The sequence below is a fragment of the Heteronotia binoei genome, chromosome 4 (genome assembly GCF_032191835.1).
Source record: "Heteronotia binoei isolate CCM8104 ecotype False Entrance Well chromosome 4, APGP_CSIRO_Hbin_v1, whole genome shotgun sequence".
In the NCBI taxonomy this organism is placed as follows: Eukaryota; Metazoa; Chordata; class Lepidosauria; order Squamata; family Gekkonidae; genus Heteronotia; species Heteronotia binoei.
Genome location: NC_083226.1, coordinates 145,238,069 through 145,260,826, shown reverse-complemented (window position 1 = coordinate 145,260,826; position 22,758 = coordinate 145,238,069). Strand labels below are relative to the sequence as shown.

General features: G+C 44.8%; 1 protein-coding gene across 3 annotated transcripts in view; it reads right to left on the bottom strand.

Moving 5' to 3' along the window:
- The window catches only part of PDE4D (phosphodiesterase 4D), a 596,108-nt gene that overhangs the window by 383,983 nt on the left and 189,367 nt on the right, over positions 1-22,758 (bottom strand). Inside the window, exon 1 of one of the 3 annotated variants that reach the window (XM_060235957.1) lies at positions 15,934-17,368. The exons of the other annotated variants lie outside the window; for them this stretch is intronic. Coding sequence (XP_060091940.1) covers positions 15,934-15,980 — 47 coding nt within the window. The 5' untranslated portion in view covers positions 15,981-17,368. Of the gene's footprint in view, positions 1-15,933; positions 17,369-22,758 lie in introns of those variants that run through there. 3 annotated transcript variants of the gene reach the window in all.

Below are 22,758 nucleotides of genomic sequence, written 5' to 3'. Positions count from 1 at the left end.
ATAAAATGGAGGAGAGGAAAATGATGTAAACTCAGGGTGGTGAAAACCAGAGAGGATTGTGAGGCACTCCAAAGGGATCTATTGAGCCTGGGTGAGTGGGCGTTAACGTGGCAGATGAGATTCAATGTGGCCAAGTGCAAAGTAATGCACATTGGGACCAAGAATCCCAGCTACAAATACAAGTTGATGGGGATGGGGTGTGAACTGGCAGAGACTGACCAAGAGAGAGATCTTGGGGGTCATGGTAGATAACTCACTGAAAATGTCAACAGTGTGCAATTGCAATAAAAAGGCCAATGCCATCCTGGGAATTATTAGGAAAATAATTGAAAATAAATCAACCAGTATCATAATGCCCCTGTATAAATCGATGGTGCCGTCTCATTTGGAATACTGTGTACAATTCTGGTCACCGCAACTCAAAAAGCATATTATAGCATTGGAAAAAGTGCAGAAAAGGGCAACTAGAATGATTAAAGGTTTGGAACACTTTCCCTATGAAGAAAGGTTAAAACCTTGGGGCTCTTTAGCTTGGAGAAACGTTGACTGCTGGGTGACATGATAGAGGTTTACAAGATTATGCATGGGATGGAGAAAGTAGAGAAAGAAGTATTTTTCTCCCTTTCTCACAATACAAGAACTCGTGGGCATTCAATGAAATTGCTGAGCAGTCAGGTTAAAACAGATAAAAGGAAGTACTTCTTCACCCAAAGGGGTGATTAACACATGGAATTCACTGCCACAGGAGGCGGCGGCGGCTACAAGCATAGCCAGCTTCAAGAGGGGATTGGATAAAAATAGGAGCAGAGGTCCATTAGTGGCTATTAGCCACAGTGTGTGTGTGTGTGTGTATGTATGTATATATATATATATATATATATATATATATATATATATATATATATATATATATATATATATATGAGTGTGTGTGTATATATATGTGTGTGTATATACATATATATATACACACACACACACATATATACACATACATATGTACACGCACACATATATTGGCCACTGTGTGATACAGTGTGTTGGACTGGAAGGGCCATTGGCCTGATCCAACATGGCTTCTCTTCTGTTCTTATGTTCTTAACTGCTTTGGGTTCCCATTGTGAAGAAAGGTGGGGTAAAAATGATGTGAATAAATAATAAAAATAGCTGAAGATGAGGGGGCAGATAAGTGGTTGGTTGGTGGTTGGCTGGAGAGAAGGTAGTAAAGAAAGCTGAGGATATGGGAATGAGAGAAAATAGTATAGGGAGGTTCTCTTGCAGGTGCTCCAGCATACAACTGGGCCAGCCCAGCACCATCTAATTCAGCCAGAGCTCTTCTTTGAAGAGGCTCCCAGAGGAAGGGAAGGTGGAAAAGCTGAAGATGGAAGGCAGATAGCTGGTAAGCTGGCTGGTGAGCAGGAAGGGAGAAAGAAGCAGGGAAAGGTAAGAATATGGGGGTAGCCAGGATGAGAGATAGAGGAATAGCATGAGCAGAGGGACACAGGGAAAAATGAGGCTCTTCTCCACAATTCCATGCTACTCCGCCATCATAAAACTGCACTTGATGGCTGCCACTGCACAACTGGGCAGAGCCTGCAAGGGAGAGGAAAGGAATGAAAGCAAAAACATGGGAGCAGATAAAGGTAGGTCGGTATGGTTGGTGAGAAGCGGAGAAGGAAGCAGGAAAAGAGGACATGCTATAGGGCCTGCCAGGCAAAAGAAAGAGGAAATAGTGCAGAAGGATTAAATGAGATGCCCCCTCCAAGTTCTTGCTGGTTCCTTGCTTGTGTATTGCTTGGAGTAATCTTTGGAAATTGCAGAGAAATCCATTACAATACAAGATGCACATTTCTGCTTCTCAGTTCTATATTGGGGAAATACAATAACGAATACAAAATTTTCCATCTTGTTATCTTTGAAGTGGGAAGGACAATGATGTCCTTCTCCAATGACAGATGATGACTCAAATGTGTCATGGAATTAGGCCTAGTAACATAATCAAAGTCTCTTTTGGCATCAAGAGAAGCTCTTGAACAATAAATATCAGTGTCAGTAATTAAAATTATGACAAAAGCATTGCTGAGCTCAACATGCTAGCAACAGAAAAGGCTATGCACTCAATTAATCTTGAATGATCAGTTTTCTCAGCATACTTACCCCTAAAGAACAACACAGGCACTGCAGCTCTAGATCTCCCCCCTCTCAGGGGCTCACACTCAAAAATCAAATAGAATCCTCTCCACTCTCCTTAGTACTCTGATGAAGGACTCTATCACTATTATGAATGACAGATCTGCAGCAGAGCTCCACTACAACTTCTGATTGTTTCATTTTGTACCTTTACATCTTTATATGACCCCTGCCCAGGGCTTTTTTTTGAGCAGGAACACACAGGATCGCAGTTCTGGCTGGCTTGGCATCAGGGGTGTGGCCTAATATTCAAATGAGTTCCTGCTGGGCTTTTTCTACCAAAAAAGTCCTGCCCAAAAAGAACTGCCTCCTCTTATGGAAGGAAAACTCCCTATTATACTAGAGAAGTATGTAAAATAGTCCTAGAAATTCTCTTTTGAAAAGTAGGTGATTTGCACCACAGAAGAGATAGAAGGGAATCCTTAACTTTTTGCCTGCCAGTTACCCCTTTCATAGCGGTCTAATCCTCCCCCCACTGCCTTCCCTCCACACCAGTGTTTTGGACTCATGTTTACGCCACAAATATAGATATGGAGACATATAAGAGGGAAAAGGTATTCACTTGCCTTCCATCTAATCTCCAGCATTACTTTGCAAAGAGAAAGGTATGGCTTTATTAACTCATGGTTGCAATGTAAAAGTTTGCCTACTGATGGGCTATATGGGATAGCCAAGGGCTGTAAAGATTAGAGTGTCAAACTACTACAACCTGGGTTCAGTTTCACAGTCAGCCTGAAACTCAGTGGGGGATCCATGGCCACCCAAAATCCTCTCAGTTGAACCTTCTACACAGGTTTATTGTGAAAATAAAATGGAGAATAAACTCTTTGGACTCTAAATGAGATAGAATATTATTTACAAACAAGGTTAAATGACTACCAACTATAGGTACATTCCAGAATAAAATGGAGGAGAGAAGAACAACATAAGACATTCTGGGTCATTGGAGAGAAAGGCAACATATAAACAAAGTAAATAAATAAATAAATAAATAAATAAATGTGACGCTTGACACCACATACAAAACTCTGTGTGGACTGGTTTTCCTCTTGTATGCTATTGCAAGAGTGGCTGTGTAAAACATGGTTATGCTTACTTGTAATAATGTTCATTGAATGTCTTCTATGTAGGCACTGGGACGGTGATTCTGGATGAGGCCTCAAGTGATTGATAGGAGCCAATTCTGTAGACATATTTTTGACCCATTCATGCAGGAATCCATTTTTGAAACCCCAACTGTTCCCAAAGAATGGCTTTTAGGCACTGCGCCCATTCCTGGTGAACCTTTGGGGTTAAAAGGACACAGGCCCTACAGGAGGCCATGTTATGTCCCTTGCCGAGACGTACGAGGCATAGATTATGCTTATTGTTTTGAGCCATTTTGGTACCACAATCATGACACTTTTTGAAGAGGACCATCTTCTGTGGCTAGAGTTGAAAAAGATAAGCTGAAGTAGCCTAAATAGAAGAGGCAAAAACGTTCTACATGTCTGAGGTAACAATGAGGCTGTTAAGCGTCCTTCTTCCACAGCAGCAGAAAAAGGACTGAGGGAAGAATGCGTCCCCCTCCCCCTTCATCACTTGATCATTTTGGTGAAAGAGGGGAATCAGCCACAGTCCGTTGCCGAGGGGAGGGGGGAGCACTTAGCCATTAAATTTTCATTTCATTTTATTTGATTTATATCCCGCCCTACCCCACCAAGGCGGGCTCAGGGCGGCTCACAACACAATAATTCTAACAATAGGGTTTAAAAATTTAAAATACAATAATAATTTACATAATTAAAAGCAACCAGTATATCAATGTATCAGTCAATGTCAGTTGCTATCTTATTGTCTTCCTTCAGAATATTTCAATGCCGGTCAGTTATAAGCCAACCGGAAGAGGACTGTCTTACAGGCCCTGTGGAACTATCCAAAGTCCCGCAGGGCCCTGACCTCTTCCGTTAGCTGGTTCCACCAGCAAGGGACTGTGATTGAGAAGGCCCTGTCCCTAGTTGACTTCAACCGGGCCTCCTTTGGCCCGGGGATTACAAGCAGATTTCGAGAGCCGGATCGCAGCACTCTCTGGGGAGCATATGGGAAGAGACGGTCCCTAAGGTAGGGAGGTCCTAGGCCATATAGGGCTTTAAAGGTAATAACCAGCACCTTGTACCGCACTCGGTATATTATTGGCAGCCAGTGCAGTCCCCGGAGCCCCGGCTGAATGTGCTCCCGTCTAGGGAGCCCTAATAACAGCCGAGCGGCTGCGTTCTGCACTAGCTGCAACTTCCAGGTTCAGCACAGGGGCAGCTCCATGTAGAGGGCATTACAGTAATCCAACCTTGAGGTGACCGTTGCATGGATCACTGTTGCCAGATCGTCCTGCTCCAGGAAAGGAGCCAACTACCTTGCCTGCCTAAGATGAAAAAATGCGGACTTAGCAGTGGCTGCTATTTGGGCCTCCATAGTTAAGGCAGGCTCCAATAGTACCCCCAAGCTCTTGACCCTGTGCGCCATTATCAGTGGCACACCGTCAAAAGCTGGTAGGGGAATTTCCCTTCCCGGGCCACGGCGACCCAAGCAAAGGACCTCTGTCTTCGCTGGATTTAGTTTCAACCTACTCAGCCTGAGCCATCTAGCCACGGCTTGTAATACTAGGTCCAGGTTTTCTGGGACACAGTCAGGCCGGCCATCCATGAGTAGATAGAGCTGGGTGTCATCAGCGTACTGGTGGCAACCCAGCCCATACCTCCGAACAATCTGGGCAAGGGGACGCATGTAGATGTTAAACAAAATCGGGGAAAGAACTGCCCCGAGGCACCCCGCAGTCAAGCGTGTGCCTCCGGGACAACTCACCCCCAATCGCCATCCTTTGTCCCCGACCATCAAGGAAAGAGGAGTGCCATTGTAGGGCCAACCCCTGAATCCCCGCGTCGGAAAGCTGTTGGAAAACTTCTCTGTAGCAGGCCTGCCCTCAGGCAGTCCCATTTGGGACTGCATAGAAAACATGAAGCTGAACTTGTCACCTGTTGCTGCAAGCCCTGAGTGTAGTAGCTTTTTCAAACTATTTTGAAAAGAGAACCTTCACTAGATGCAGGGGTGGACTGGCCATTTAACTTGCTGGGAAAATTCTTGATAGGCCACTGTCCTGAATAAACACAGCTCCTCTAGCCCTGCAGAAGGCTCAGGTCTTTCAGCAATGACTGGTGTCAGCTCAGCAGTTGCCTCCTGCCCTCCACTGTCACCAGAGGCAATGTGAGCCAATGACAATAATCAACATTGCTGACTGGGTCTGAACTTAGGGCTGCCAACCTCCAGGTGGGCCTGGTAATCTCCTGCTATTACAACTTATATCCAGATAACAGAGATCAGTTTCCCTGGGGGAGAAATGGCTACTTTGGAGGTGGGGAACTCTATGGCATTGCACCCTACTGAGGTCACTCCCCTCCCCAAACCCCACCCTTCCAACAGTCCACCTTCAAACTTCTCCAAGTGTTTCCCAATCCACTGCTGGCAACCATAGCCTGAACTGCCATCTGCCCCTAGCCAAAAATGCACACAGGCAGAATAAATTTGCTGGACTATCCCATTTTAAACAAGACAGAAAAGGAATAATGGGCATTACAAGATAGAAGGGAACAAAATGGAAATGGGAATAAGTAGAAATGAATACTCTTGCCAGGTTAAAATTTTTACGGTGGAGGGGACAAAGCAACTGAGATCTAAGATGTTAGGCAAGGGAAAAGCTGGAATGCAAAGGCTGCCAAACATATTTACAAACAACTGTTCCTACCAATACCTAACACCATCTTAATGTTTGTGTTCGTTGTGAAATCACCAGTTTATCACTCACTATCAACCCAAGATCTATCAACAATTGAGCCATGCTAGAAGCATGATATGGGATTTTCTGTAGAATTCAATTAATTGTTTCTGACATGACAAAATCCAGGGCAGACTCTATGAATAGTACGTTGTCCACTGTAAGGTTTGATTGTGCCTTCAATGGACTTCCCTTCTCCAAGGACCAGTCCAGATAAGCAGGCAGGTTTCTAAGCAGAACAGAAACTAGCTGGACAGTGAATTACCTTAGTGCTTAAATAAATTTATCATTTCATTAAAAACTGGTGGGCCTGAGCAGAGATGTCAGAACTTTCACAGATTCCATGACAATAAACTGATGCAGACCAAACCTTAGCAAGAGACTAGGAACTGCAACATTATGGCAGCAGAACTGGACATGAAGTTTGTGTATCTACCAAGATACACTCCTTTCCCCCACAATAATTGTCTGAGGTTATGATATACATTTGTCATCAGAGATTGGCAGGTGAGTCACACAATACAAGTCACCAATTTGTACTCTCCAAGGGCTTGCTGGAAGAGGTATAGATTGCAATGTTACAATTCTCATTTGGTGACATTGCTTTCTCTCTGGAAGATGGAGAATTGCAACTTGCAAAAACAAGAATCAACTTTTTTGCTTTGGTCCAGATTGTTGGTTTGAAGAAGACTGAGTACACAGATCTGTGAGATTCCCCAGTTGTTTCCTAGTTTCCAGTTTATAATTTGGGGTTCTTTTACCTTTAAGAACGTAAATAAAGACCTCCTGTTAATTACTCCCTGGAAATGGTCTGGTAGTACGGTGCACTTTAAATTCAGATTCTGCATTCAGCAAGAGCATCACAAGAAAATGCCCTTTTGTATTCAGCCTCTGGCCCTGCAACCTACCAAAGGAAACTCCTATAGACATATTGAGGGCAGACTAATCACTGGAGAGTAAGTAAAGAACTCTCAAGTTTCTCTTAATGTTTTAATATTTTCAGACTCCACATGTAAAATTTTCATGAGATAACCTGTAAATAAAAACTGCAAGACAACTGGAGCTATCTTCTGTTCAAGCACACATTTCTGATTTAAGGCGAAAAGAGTTGAAGTTTCCCAGGACTGTGTCTCAGATTCAGCGACAAGACTGACCAACTTTTTAAAAAAGCAATTCTGAAGTAAACCGTGCTGCAGCGGTTGGGTCTTGGGTCTCTAAAAGTGCAATTCATTACTGGGTGTAAGCCTCGTTGAATAAAACTGAATCAACTTTCAAGCAGTCCTGCCTAGTACTGCTCCTCAAGTATATTTCTATATGGAGAAAAAAGCCTTTTGGAAAATAATTTTAGACATCAATCAATATAGCCAGAATTCAAACAGCCAAGGGCTGCAGTATGCTCAGTAAGATTTTTGGCTGTTTTCCTTGTCCACATCACATGTTGTTTTCCCTGTTCCAATCACATCTTGCTTTGGAAAGACTGCTTGCACACATCTTAAGCCACTCTTGATTGTCTGTAACAGAAACAAACCTGCACACTCAAACCTAAATAGCTATCTTGCAAGCTCCACCCCAAACCAGCACACACATCCAATCAGCAAGCTTGAAAGTGAATTGACTCCTGGGACTTTCTTTTCCTTTGGTTCTCACGAAGGGGAAGTCTGTACAAATATCACCATTACAAGGGGAAAACATACTAAATATAACACTAAAGGTAGTATTAATGCCATGAACTATCTTGCAACATAGATTCAGGTGGGTAGCCGTATTGGTCTGAATAAGCAGAACAAAGTATGAGTCTGGCACCTTTAAGATCAACTAAGTTTTATTCTTAGCTCTATTTATTGCTCAGTTACTTATGTATCTTGATTCTAATTAGCCATTCCTAGCAACACCCTCCTCACCCTCTATCCATATGTAATGGTTGGTGACTTCTGTTTCAGTGTATCTGAAAAAGCTATACACAGAATAAGAGCTTGTTGGTCTTAGAGGAGTTGCTGAACTCATTTTTTTTTTATCTTGCAGCATGTATTCTTGCAAGCACAAAGTTGTGCTTCTGTTTTCACTCTGTGGACTTTTTTGAATGTCCTGAAATTTTTGTCTCAAGAATCGTTCTTAGTAGGCCATCCTTCTGCATAACTATTTGAATTCTAGGACAAGGTTGTGTTAAAATTGCTACTGGTGGGCAGGCTAATTCTTTGAATTCATGCCTTCTTTACTTCAGTGTATTTGGAATACTTTATTCAGCACTTTGTGGGGGGGGGGGGGGAGATCAATGGAAATGGAATAATCACAGTAAAGCCATCTGCTGGCTTAATTCTATGTATTCTAGTTCAAGGGGCTTGTTTATTGCTGCTCTAGGAGCCCTGTGGCAGAGTACTGCAGTCCTAAGCTCTGCTCACAACCTGAGTTCGATCCCCAGTGGAAGCTGGGTTTTCCGGTAGTCGGACTCAAGGTTGACTCAGCCTTCCATCCGTCTGAGGTTGGTAAAATGAGTACCCAGTTTGCTGGGGGGAAAGTGTAGATGACTAGGGAAGGCAATGGCAAACCATCCCGTAAAAAGTCTGCTGTGAAAATGTGAAAGCAACGTCACCCCAGAGTCAGAAACGACTGGTGCTTGCACAGGGGACCTTTCCTTTCCTTATTACTGCTAAGCCATGTAAAGGCCCCAGAGACAACTCATGCCAAACACCATCACCAGGACCACATTCCAGTGTCAACAGCTACACTTCTAAGCCCCAAAAAACTTTGCAGGAACATCTACATTCCTCTGCTGTGATCAAGGAAGGATCCTCTGCCATACTTTAGTGAACCAAAAGTTGCCATTTCCCCAGCAGTGGCTTAATCTGATCCTTCAAGACCAGGATGGCCTAACAACTTCAAACCTAAGAGGGCTGCCAGCCTCCAGGTATCAGTTCATCAGGAGAAAATGGCCACTTTGGAAGGTGGACTTTGTGGTATTATCCCAAAACCCTCAGGCTCCACCCCTCAAATCTCTAGGTATTTCCCAACACAGAGCTGGCAGCCCTAGAGTTGCCAATCCCCAGTTGGGTGCAGGGAATCACCCGCTTTAGAAGCCCTCCCCCCGCTTCAGGGTCATCAGAAAATGAGGGGGGAGTGTCTGCTGGGCACTCCATTATACCTTATGGAGACCGATTCTCATAGGGTATAATGGAGAATTGATCTGTGGTTATCTGGGGCTCAGGAGGGGCTGTTTTTTGAGGAAAAGGAACCAGATCTTCAGCATAGCATCCAGTGCCTCTCCTCAAAGCTTCCCCCCCACAAGTTTCAAAAAGATTGGATCAGGGGGGGTCCAGTTCTATGAGATTCAAAGAAGGTGCTCCTATCCTTCATTATTTCCAAATGGAGCGAAGGCGTGTAAGAAGTGTGCGGTCCCTTTAAACGTGATAGCCAGAACTCCATTTGGAGTTCAATCATGCTTGTCACACCTTTGCTCCTGGCTCCACCCCCAAAGTTCCCAGATATTTCTTGCATTGGACCTGGCAACCCTACTAAGGCTGAATACATGTTACTCCACATTTGCCTATAACATTGTCAATCATACATTACTGGTTCCACCTTTAATATTTCCCCCCTGGATTTTGGCATATGCATTCCCCCCCAACCAAGTTGCTCAATAGGTCTGCTGTAGCCAGGTAGCCAGGACAAATAAACCACACATAGCAATTCCTCCTAGAAACTCTGTGTCTGAGTTATTTTGTCAGTTTGAGCAACACTTCACCTAGAGAAATCACATGACATTGTAAGACCCGCATTACCAACCTAATCTGCCTGCACAACTTTTTTTTTAAAAAAAAAAATTATTTGTATCCCACCCTCCCCACCGAAGCAGGCTCAGGGCGGCTTGTCCATCTTAAAATGTTCCTTACCACTCAGCCTAAAAGTGATGGTCATGTTTTCTCTCCCAATCATGTTTAGTCAAATTATGGTATGATAGTATGGTTTTTTGATACTCATGTTAAAAAGGAGTTACCAATCATATATCCAACATAAATACAATTATCTCTCTCCTTTATAAAGTTTCAAAACCTTTGCACCCTTCTTGTTATAAAATGAGATCCAGCCATCTGGCACAAGTCCAAACATGTCCAAACTCTGTTCCTTTGCCTCTGTATCTACAGCTGCCCAATACAGAAACCTAGGATAGTCACAACAGCATCCAAGTTAAAATCTGACTTATGACATAATAAAAAAAGCACAACTGGCCTTAAATGAACTATAAAATCTACAACTGTGACACAGGTGAGATAGAATCACAGTTGGAAGGGACCCCAGGGTCATCTAGTCCAACCCCCTGCACAATGCAGGAAAGTCACAAACCTCCCCCAAAATTCACAGGATCTTCATTGCTGTCAGATGGCCATCTAGCGTCTGTTTAAAAACCTGATGAATAAGTTAAAAAGATGAATAAGTAAAAGAAGCACCAGGTTTGTATAGTGTTAATAGATATGGGGGGCGGGATTTGGGGAAATACTTGCTTTGTCATTCACCTTTGCCAAGCTAATCTAAGAAAAATCTATACCTCCATTACATACAACTGCTAGCCATATAGGAATTCTGTACTATGGTCATCTTTCACACAGGTGGCACTGGCAGCCAAAGATTCTAGAAGCAAGTAAATAGAATTATTGAACTCTAAGCCTTTTTTTCTATTGTCTAGGCGATTCATTCAAACTTCCTTGAATTCTTCTTTTAAAAATACAGTAAACAAGACCTTTCAAGTCCAATGTCTTGAATACTATATATTTGTGAATTACAGGATTTCTCCCTTAGTCTGACTCATTGCTGACTCACGTTCTAATTAGTTTAACATCAATTGTAAATTATCCTCATATCCTCCCCTCTTAGTCTAGAGGTAACACCCCCATTTTCTATTTTTTATTAATTTGTCTTCTCCAGCTAAGCATTGCAATTAGCGCTGATCATTGCTTAGCTTTACAATGCTTAACAGATTTTACCTCTATGTCATCAATTAACATTTGTGATCTTACCGACTAACTTTCAGTTTCTTGGTCCCCGTTAGGAAGAAACATGCAGGGGAGAACTAAATCTAGGTGGATTCCTGAGGCATTAAAAGGTCTTTTCCAACACCTGCTACCAGAGATCCTCTAACTGGAGATGGCAGAAACTTGCCTACAGGCAATGAACAACCCAGTCCCATATCAGTTGAACACCACTTCTGTGATTTGGCAAAGCAATGGAACCTCTACATTGTCTAGATGCAATTTCAATATCCATTCCACTGCTGACTTTCATTAGTCAGCACATTCTAACACTTAGTCAGGCCCAAGCTTAGACTGTTGGAAGCTGTACCCAAATCCAATCCTGGAATGCATGTTTTCTCCCACCCTAAATCTCCAATGTTGGCTGCTAAAGCTAAGACTCCAGCAGACAGAAGATACTACTCAAGAAAGGAAGGGCTGCTTCTAGCATTCATACCAGCCTTCAACCCAGAGGCACAGTACTATCACACCAACTGTTTACTATCCCTGTTCCCATGAGTGCTGTGAGACCTCAGCCCCACAATCCCAGGCTACATCTCAAAACTCACACTGTGAAGTTCCTGGTTCAAGCTCTAGAGCTCCTGACATACTAGGTTCAATGCTAGATGATTCTTAAAATATTATTTTCCTTAAAAGATGTGTAGGGCATATGGAACATTCTATTTCATTGCTCTGTTTGAACTGCACCAAACACTGTCACCCGGTCTTCTGTGCTAAAAACTGGAGAAAGAGTTGTACTTGTTTGTCTAAAGGTAGAACATATAATTAAACAGCATTCTTATCTTTATTTGACTTGGCATTAAAAGTTAGCATGTGTAATGGAAAAGAAAATTGCATAATGAAATCAGTTAGATAAGATTTTTTAAAAGATACTGTTGGATATATAAAATAAACTAAATATTTTTTTCGCACATTCATATACATTCCATGCTTAGGGTTTTTATGACAGTAAAACCAGTTGCAACTAGAAACTGTTGCTTCTTGGCAAAGGACATCTTTATAGCCTCTTTACCAACCATCTCTTGTTCCTTCAACTGAATAGATACTGAAACCACTCTGTTCTATGGCATTTAACTCTTAATTTATAAAATATCTTTACAGTTTTGGGGGGCATTTCACACATGAAACTCTTTTGAGGGAGGACCTGTGTCTTGTCTGCTTTGCATGCAGAAAGCTCCAGGTTCAGTCCCTAACACCTTCCATTTAAAGGTTCAGGTAGTCCATCAGGTGAAAGACCTTTGTCTGAGACCCTGGAAAGCTGCTGCCAGTCAGAGTAAACAGTACTGACCTTGACAGGCCAATGGCCTGACTTCATATAAGGCAGGGACATGTGTGCTTTTGAACCAGTCATGAATCTATCTTGAGAAATGTGGAGTCACAGGACATAAAGCGGAACCTAGAGCACACATTCCAGCATTTCACAAATGAAAACAGAGAAAAGTTTGTGCACTGATCAGATTTATTTAATGTTTATGTGATGCACCTGAGTCAAGCTGCATCTGCCACCACCACCACCACCCCGCCCACCAGGTCTGAATAAGTTAGATATCAATAAATGGGATAACAACCCTCCCCCATGCAGTTACACATCTGGAACTCCACAGGGGACAGGAAGCAACCAAGGCAGATTTAGAAGGGGGGCTGTGGAGATGGGGAAAGGGTTAAGCATGGCTTCCCTGCCACTCAGCCCCATAGCCAGGATTTCAAATGTTGGAGGGGCATTTAAATTTCTCACGGGGCACTATTTAAGTTAATTAAACTGCTTCTCCCCCTCCATTGGGGCACCGTGGGTCTCACGGCCACTGATGGCAAAGTCCAGGCGAAGCCAGCAGTTACCCAAAAGAAATGAGATCCACTCAACGAACCCAAAGAAGAAATCAAGAGGAGAAGGCAGAGAGCCTCAATGAACAGATACAAATGGGGTGGGGTTAGGAAAGGGGTGGTGAAGGGAAAGCCATGCCAAAAGTGACATAAAGGGAGGGGGAAAGGACGGTGGTTGTGGCGGTGGGGATCACTAGTTGCCTGGGCAGAGCTGCAATCCGGCATCATCACTGTGCAAACCAGCTTCTTGCTGCACAGGCTGGGAGCAAGAGAGTGGTAGGCACACATTCATGCACACAAAGCAAGAGGGAGGAAGGGACACACACGACAGTGGCAGCTGGCAAGAAGGAGCATGCGGCCTCCCCTGTTCCATTGATTCCGCTCCCTGCATCAGCCTGCCTGTTGGTAGCAGTCTTCCTCTAGCCAGCCCACCCCCAGGAGGAAGTGGCTACCATCCCAGGGTGCGCTGGGAAAGGCAGAGAGTGCAGTCCCACTCTAGGGCCTACCACGGAAAGGAGGGAGCATGCCTGACCTGGCCCTCCCTCTGTCCCTGCTTCCCTCCAGTCCAGTCGCTGGCCTCTGGCACAATTTAAAGGGTCTGCTGATCAGCTGCTTGGCAGGCCCTTTAAATGGAGTGGTTGCTCAAGCAGTGGCGGCAGCAGCGGCAGGGGGAAGGCCATGGGTCCAGGGGCTTGGGGAAGGTCTAGTCAGGGGGGCTGGTGGGAAGTCACGGGGTAGGGTCCCCACATGCCCCCCTGTAGCTATGGGCCTGCTGCCACTCCTTCTCTGTTGCGAATTGCTTGCTTCTGGTGCTATTTTGCCTTACAACAACAATGGACAGTATTTGAATAGTTTCATGTCTCTCTTCATGAATCCAGTTGATGTAAGACACACCTTCCTGACATTTTGCATAGGATGGAGTGGTTGCTCAAGCAGTGGCGGCAGCAGCAGCAGGGGGAAGGCCATGGGTCCAGGGGCTTGGGGAAGGTCTAGTCAGGGGGGCTGGTGGGAAGTCACGGGGTAGGGTCCCCACATGCCCCCCTGTAGCTATGGGCCTGCTGTCACTCCTTCTCTGTTGCAAATTGCTTGCTTCTGGTGCTATTTTGCCTTACAACAACAATGGACAGTATTTGAATAGTTTCATGTCTCGGACTGCCTGCCGGTTGAAAGGGTTGCTGTTGCACATTTCTGTGCCTGAAGGGGGCTTCTGGGAACAGTCCTGCCTCGCTCAGTAGGCTAGATCCTTGAGGCTAATTTACATAACCTGTTGGGAGATGGAGCTTTATTTTCAGTCCATCCAAGTGAGGACAGAATGCACATGCTGTAAACAATGCACACTATAGCCATTCTGGCACATTTGGAGAACAATTAATAGGCCATCCCCACCCAGTTCTGCCCTGGAGCTCCTTTTTTTTTAAAATAACACAAAGAGATGAAAATAGGAAGAAGGAAAATGTTGGTCCTTCTGGGCACAGTTGCCTGAAGCAGCTGTTCTGCATCTGCTCATGGTCGGGCCAGCTGTGGTCACTCAGCTCCCGGCAGTAAAGCTGGAGATCTGTGCTCCTGTCAAGCCAGTACAGCCATCACAAAGCCTCGGGTGGCGGTGGGTGGGTCTTTGTCCCAGACTAGGTCAATGGGGTGGAGAGAGGGAGTGGCCTTCTGCATGATGCATAAAGGTCTAATAAGAGAGCAACAATTGCCAAATTCATGCTGTAGCTGATAGTGAGCCCCATGCAAACACGCACCCCATTTCAAAGGCACATTAATCCCCAAACTTTATCTTCGTAAGCAGAAAGTTAGATAGAATACTGGCAAGGGGGGGGGGAGTCTCAAATAGGAAAAATTGACTTTGAAAAGTGGTTATTTCTATGACTTCTCTCTTTTAGATGAAAACTGGAATCTATACAAAAAATGCCATTAGGAGGAAATATTCACAGAAGAAGAAAGGACATTTTGGATTTCTGGAATTAAGATACGGGGTTCCAACTTGATGCTGCTGCCCCCAAGATGCCTTTAATGTGTTGCTTCAGAGCAGAGCAAGGCCAGAAGCATCAATTCATAAAGCTTTTAACCAAAGCACCACATTAATTGAGTCACATGAATAACCTTCTCTTACTCCATTATAATCTTAGTAATGGATGTGTTAAAGCCAGCCAGAGCTGTCTCTCTGCACCAATTTCAAAAGATATAACATGGAATGTTGCCATCCATGACAGTGCATAGGTATGCCAAGATTCACTGACTTCTTTTTTTAAAGAATGACTAGGATTTTCAGAGATTTGCCTTCAGAAAACCGTATTATGAGCAAGCTAATTTACTCAGTTATCTAGAGCGTACTGTTTTAACAACCATACAAAGCAAAGTAATTTATTATATAACAATATAAGAGGGGCTTTATTGGTATTTATTGCCAGGACTGTATAACAGAGCTCTCTCGCTCTCTCTCCCCCCCCCCCCCCCAGATATACATATAAATTACACAGCCAATACTGTCTATTACTTTGGTAATATTTCAGTGGCATCACAGACAAAAGAAAAGGCCCCCTCGCTGTTCAGGTCTTAGAGAAAGAATCATTCTTATGCTGGTGCAGATCTCAGCAGAAGGGGGTGGGGCAGGAGGAAGGGGGAGGGAAGGAGGAGAGACAGCCAACTGTTTACTAGGAGGACCAGGAAAAACAGCTCTTGTGAAGAAATAGCCCTCCCCCCCCCCCAAAAAAAAATGAAGCGGGAACAGACTTGCCTGGAAAAACACTGAACTTCACAATAAATTTGAAGGAGTTAAAAAAAAATTAAGGTTACATATTCTCTAACGTAGACCAAATCCAACAAGACAATAGGAACATTATATATTCAGGGGTTTCTTTCTTTCTTTGTACATGATATGATAAAATATAGTTTCCCTTTCTGGTTCTTCTTTGGTGTGTGGTTGTAACACTTGCATGGTGACCCCAATGTGGGATTTCTGTGTTACGCATGGCTTGGTCATGGTTTTCACTTGAACCCTTAGATCGCTTTGTGCTACACTATGAGTCCCCTCACAGTTGTCACCCTACAATAAGAACATCTTCCATCCTGAAGTGTACAGGACTTACTCACCATATCCATGAATGCCTCCTGAATGGAAAATTATTCACATGCATCATGTTCACAGTTCTTTCAGTCCTTCCCTTGTCTGAAAGCTTTATCTGTTCCAGTATTCATAGATACGGTTCCAACACAACTGCAGCATCAGAGAGCATCAAGGGCTATTGCAAAAAAAGTATTGTATTCCACATCTGTGAGAATCTCCAGGCGCCAAGGACAGATTTTCCAGAAGGTTTTCTAGCCAGGCGTCCACTCCTTCATGCAACCTGCTCCTTTGCTTGTTTGCAATTTACCAAACTAATCAGCTACATTAAAACAACTTATTTCAAAATGAAGGCAACGGTTCCCCCTCTGAGAAATCCCCACCCCCCAAGTATAAATTAAAGCCTCTTCTTTTGCAGCATTTTAGACAGTAGGGAAAGCTTAGTCAAAAGAGAGTTTGTGGTCAGCTGGGCTAGATCAGTTTTTAAGAGGAAATGCAAAACTTCCAATGATTTGGCCATGCTGTCCTTTAGAAACGAGTATTGCTTTTTCTTCCTTCTCAAACACATATTCATCAGGGGCGGCTCTGATGCAGTTCCTCTCTTCCCGAAAGAAAGGAGGGAGATTAATCCGTCACAAGTCAAGCAAACTTTCTCTCTCTGCAAATGCCGCCTCCTGCCTCGCTCCTGGGTGGAAAAGGCCCTTCAGAAAGGATGCTTTCCCCTGCTGCTTCCTCAGAGAGGACCGCCGCGACCTGCTCGGGTGGGGGGCTCCCATGATCCCATTCACCGCCGCTGCCCGAGCCCCATAACAAAGCGGCCCCTCGCCCTTAAGCGAAGGACCAGCGCAGCCAGCCGCGCGCGCTTCCCAGGGGTGGCAGTCCCATTCAAACCTCCGGGGCTTACTTCTGAGGAAGCCCGCTGAGGATCGCGCGGGAAGCTGCCGTTTCTGCCGCCGAGCCGGGCTTTGTCAAAGTAGCTGCTACATTAGGAATGCAAGCCATGTGCCCGCCGCCCCGCAGGAAAGCCGACTTCTTTCTTCCCCTAGTCCTACGTAATCGAAGAATCCCTTCCCCGACGCCTCTCGGCTCTTCTGCCTTTGGCGGCGTCCCCAAGCGCCACCGGCTTTTCTCCAGACCGGGTCCGACACCCTCCCGGCCAGGAGCCACACGAAACCCTGGGAAGTTTTCCGGCCAGCGAGAAAGAGCCCTTGGCCGCCCGACGCCACTGCAGAGGGGGCAGCAGCAGCAGCAGCCGGCTTTTCGCTCGCTTCCCGCCAGGGCGCTAATTGCCCGCGCCCCCTTTGCCGCCCCCCTTCCCTTCCTTACAGTAGGCTCGGGCCACTTGCCGGCGACTCAGCGACACTCTAATTCTGCAGCAGAGCTCCGCTCCAGGCTGCAGTGACGGCTGCCCGAGAGAGGACGTGCTAGCGTCAGGGGGGCCCCTCTAGGTGGGTTCGCCGGGCCGAGCGTCATTCTCTGGTGCTTTTCCAGCAGACGGGCCAGCCAGAAGGAAGAGTGGCTCTCGGTTCAAGGGGGCGGGGCGGGCAGAACTAGCCAATGCCTTGGAAAGTCTTCGAGAACGAGGGCAAAGCAGCCGACACGCACTCCCTCCCCAACGAACATACACATATCAGATGTGAAATAATTTCTGTAGCATTTATTGCTTGCCAGGCTGAGACGCAAGTTATTCGAAATGTCAGCCTTCTGGGCTTTTTTTTTTTTTTTTTTAACAAGCAGAGCGTGGGTTTTTGCATCGCTGGAAGCGCCAGCCTTCGCGAGAACACTCAAGATGTTTGGGGCAGGAAATCCTGGACCGTGAAAGTCATTCCCCCAGAAATAACAATCCCATAAACTGCTGGCTCGATAAGGTTTTAGCCTAAGGCGTGTCCCGAGATAAGAGAATTCCAATCTGCAAGGCGACCGGCGAGACTTCCTCTTTCCCCCTCCCCGGCTGCTCCGGTCCCGAGGTGCCTCCCGCAACCCCTCAAATGAGCCCCAGCTCTGTTGTCATTCTGGAGCCAGAATCGGACAGCAAACTCTTTGGCGGCTAATAGGATATTGGGGGATCAACCTCGCCTTTGTTACGAGCTGGTGAACAAAGCAGCTGCTGCCGATTCCCAGGCAGGCTTGCTTCTTCCCCCACCCCCACCCTTCGCACACACCGCCGCCGTCGAGCCAGGGCTCCGTGCATCGGCAAGGTAGAGGGGGGGTGTGGCAAGGTGCCGATTTCAAGCCAGTCACACTGCTCAAAGTTCCCTTCTCCCCCTCCCTTCAAGACGTCACAAGGAAAACAGTACGCGCGATTGATCATTTATGAGCTCTGGGAAACAGAATGAAGGATCTTTATGTTTATTATCCAAGACAGAGCGCCAACATTACTCAAGCACATTGTTTGACTGCTTCTGCTAAAAAAAAGAGATGCCTGCGACTGAGAAGGCACCAAAGCAAACAAACCACAAAAGAAACCCCAAACCTGCAGAATTGAAAAACCTTGGGTATAGCCCTGCCTTGGCGGCCTGAATTCTCTCCCCGTACTGATCAGAAAGGCTATGACTCATCTTGCTGTAGAGTGTCTTGTACACCATGGATGCGACACAAATCATTTTTAAAAAACAAAAAAAAATTGAAATGCTGAAATCGAATGCTGAAACCAAAAGGCAGCTGCATGTGCCAGGAGCTGTACAGAGAAGGAACCCTTTGCCCCTTGTGATAGTCAGATCTAGAACAGAGATAAAATCAAGGGGAAGAGCAAAGCAACCGTAAAGAGAGTCACACTCTTTTGAGATCATGAACTTTGAAGGAGGTAGCTCTAGCTAGCAGGGTTGGCCCTGCCACTAGGCAAGCTAGGTGACTGCCTAGGGTGCCAGCCTTTTGGGGGTTATGAACTGGGTGCCCCCATGTGACTTGGGGCCATTATGAGGGGGAGTGCCAGAAATTAGCCTTATGCAGAGTGCCAGAAGTTAGCCTTATGCAGAGTGCCAGAAGTTAGCCTTATGTAGAGTGCCAGACAATCTAGGGTTAGTTAGGATTGCACTTGAAGTAAGGATCTTAGTTGTTCTCAGACCACTGAGGAAGCCTGACCTGGAACTAGTATAAAGATCTGAAAGTCCCACTGGTTCAAGGAAACTATATGGCCTAATAACAAGATTTTCTTAGCTGGTCATCCTGCAATTCCTTCCTTAATTCCCTAAATTAATGTACAACTGATATCCTACAGGATGACAATTCAAGACCTTCTACAGACTCAAGTGCTAAGAACCTCTCAGGAACAGTGTGGGATGCAGCACAGAAATGCAAGGTGAGCCATGGTAGAAGGAGGACCATCTTCTGCTTTTGTGAGGGGTACTTTGAGTCTGCCCTGACCTGAATGACTCAGGCTAGCCTGATCTTATCAGATCTGGGAAACTAAGCAGAGTCTCCCCTGATTAGTGATTGGATGAGAGACCACCAAGGAAGATCCCTAGTTGCTATGCAGAGGCAAGTAATGGCAAACCACAACTATTCATCCCTTGCTTTGAAAACCCTACAGGGTCACCATACGTTGGCTGCAACTTGACAGTTCTTTCCATCACCACTTTGGATCCAGTGCATTAACTTCAAGCAGAGTTTCCAGTTCAGTCTGCAGTGAACATCTTCCTTACATCTCACCTTCCAGCTCTACCTTTTTTTGCCAAAAGGATAATGCCTCCAGATATTCCTTTTAAAAGATCAGCATAACCTGGCTGTCCTTGCAACTTTACTAGTAACTCTCCCATATAAGTGATAATATTTCAGCATGATCAGTTCTCCACACATGATAAATTGAAAAATGCTTCTGAACTGCAATGGAAAAGCATGATCATTCATGACAACCAAACGAAGAACCAAAGGATACGCTCCACAAGAAATCCATTACTGTGATTTTAAAAAGTTAACTGGCAACCCCATGTCGCTGCTTTGAGAATCATCCATAATTTCAATTGTCCTTCCGAAATTTCAGTTTTTGTCGATGGAAAGGAAAAGGGAAGACAGGTACTACTGTTGTACTCTCTCCAAAGCAGCCTGTGGAATTGCTAATTAGCTTTTAGGAAAACTGAAAGATCCTAATGATGGATTTCTCACTTCACATCTAGTTTGTCCAGAAGTCTCATGCATACCATGTAGGATAACATGTAGAAAAGGCAACATATCAAGACTAAATGTGGTTCTTGTTCAATCAGTTTTACAATTCAAATGGAAAGCTTACATTGGTCAAAACATTGATTCAGTTCCCAAACATTTCTTCCCCTTCTACAGTAACACAAATCACTCATTCACATACATAGCAAAAGAGAAGTTTAAAGGCATTTTCAGCCTTACATTACATCTGGAAACTTTTGTCATCCTTTAAGATTTGGGGGCAGATTTTTGTGGAAGGATGCCAAGGTGCAGTTCCAAACACAGAATGTTTGGGTGGTTGTGATCTGGGATACAATGTTTCTCAAATTGTACAAAAAACATCTTGTACTGATGTGAGGACACTCTGAAATCAAAGACAAAAAGCTTATCATTTGCCATATCCATTCGCTTTTCATCTTCAAAGTCAGGTGTCTGCCTTGGCAGTATAACAGCAGTGTCTACCTCTTCTCTGACACACAAAAGAAATGTGGTACAGTCTTTGATGGGAAGAGGGAAAATGGAGGGAAGTTATTTATACACTCTCTTTCATTCACTGGCAGTAGGAGCAGAATAGCATCTACTCTAATACTGACATCACAGGAAGTAAAAAGATCTCCATAATCTGGAACTGCTGGAACAAAAGAGAGAGAGTTGAGAGAGAGAGAGATGTGAGTGCCCTTGAGGCTTACTCACTTTTTGACATAGTGAATCTACTACTGTGTGATCCTTTATTTTAGTAGCCATTTTCAAGTGGTGGGATGGGAGGTGGGAAATGAATGTGGGTGTGGATGGGGAAGGATTGCAGAAACAAGCTCTGACCCAAACTATGTGCTTTTGCTGCAGTGCTTCATAGAATCTGTGTGCCCAAGACAGGCAAGACACGTGGGGTGAGGGACCATGTTTCCAAACATTCCTGGAAATCTGCATGCATAGGCTATACATAATGAATATACACATGTCAGTGGCACAGCTTTTAGCTGGGTTGCTGGGAGCTCAAAATTTCCCACTGGTGTGCTTGCAAGCATAACGTGTGAACAAAGCAGACATGCATATGCTGTATATGCAGAATCGAGGACCTTGCATGTATCCGGATTCTTGATTGCATGTACAGTTCTGTTCCCTAGGTATGATGAATGTATGCAGGGAGTTAGGCTGGGGCTAGTGGACCCCATTCTTCTCGCACTCTGAGCCATTACTTTCTCTCCTAATGTAATTTCTTAACAATCCCCATGGGGAAAAGCAAAGCTGGGTTAACCTCATCACGTCAACAGTTATTTCAAATGGGTCTTATGAAGCAACCCTTCCCTGGATGCCATTAAATCCAGCTCACTCTAGACATATATAACAAAGACGTATAACAAAGAGAGCAGATGTTCTGGCAGGAAAGAGACCTCATGCAGCCAAAAACACATTTACAAACTCTGTCCACTGACTTCTGCTGCAGAGCGATGTCAGGGATATACCATTTACAGGGGAGAGATAAACACGAGGGAGGTGGGAGAGTCCCCCCCCCACCGCACCTGCAGCAACCTACCCCAGCTGCTCCCCCTCCCAATTCATATCTGAAAGAAGAGAGACTATAAAGGAAGGGAAGGAAGCAGGAGGGAGCAGGGGGTAGTGTGGAACTGCAGAGCAGAAACTGAAAATCCTCTTCTTTCCTGTGGTTCTGGTCTTAATTAGATGCTGATGGGACTGACTTTCATAAGGACGTAAGAGAAGCCATGTTGGATCAGGCCAATGGTCCATCCACAAAATAAAGCACTGATATCCTCATATGACAAACCTGGAACAACCTGAAGTGCAGAACTTTGTCAGCGCTGGAAATCAAATGTAGATCCCCTTTTAATGTGACAGGACTACCTGGTTTTAAAGTACATCTCTACACATTATGGATAGGTTCAATGGGTAGCTGTGCTGGTCTTCAGCAGAACAGTTAGATTTGAGTCCAATAGTACCTTAGAGGCCAAGTAGATTTTCAGAATTTCAAGAACCAAAGCTCCCTTCATCAGACACAAGTAGAAATGGAGTTCTCTGAGTCTTCACATCCCCGTTCCCTCTGCTCTTATCAAGCTTTTTACAATATCTGCTGTGCCTTTGCATCATTTACAAGCATTCTTTACAACATCCCTCCCACCTTCTGACTGGGATAAAAAGACTCAGATCTCCATTCCTACTTGTGGGGATTTGAACCTGAACTTCTCCCAGATCTTAGTCAGATACTCTAACCAGTACACCATTCTGGTTCCTGCAGCTTTCCTGTACAAAGCAATTGCTACTTGTCTCATCCTTTGTGAATATGTAAACAGTGTTGCACCTTTTGCTTTGTGGGGAACTTATGAATATTTGAAAATTATCAACATATTCCCTCCATTTTAATCTTGATTCTCCCTGCAAAAAAACCCTCCAAAACTAATTATATCAATCCCTTGCAGCTTTTTCCTATGACTTACCTTCTAGATCTCCTAATCATCACAGATCTTCTCCCTTATGACCAGTGTTCCCTCTAAGCTGCAGTCTTGTGAGCGATAATTCTACTTTGTGAGCTACTGGTGGTAACGTTGTGAGCTACTGGCATTAAAGCTGCAAGCTACTGCATACATTAGCTTGCCCCGGGGGCCATTTTTCCTAAGCTAAGACAAAAATGTGTGAGCTGGAGGCTAAAAATCTGTGAGCTAGCTCACACTAACTCAGCTTAGAGGGAACACTGCTTATGACCT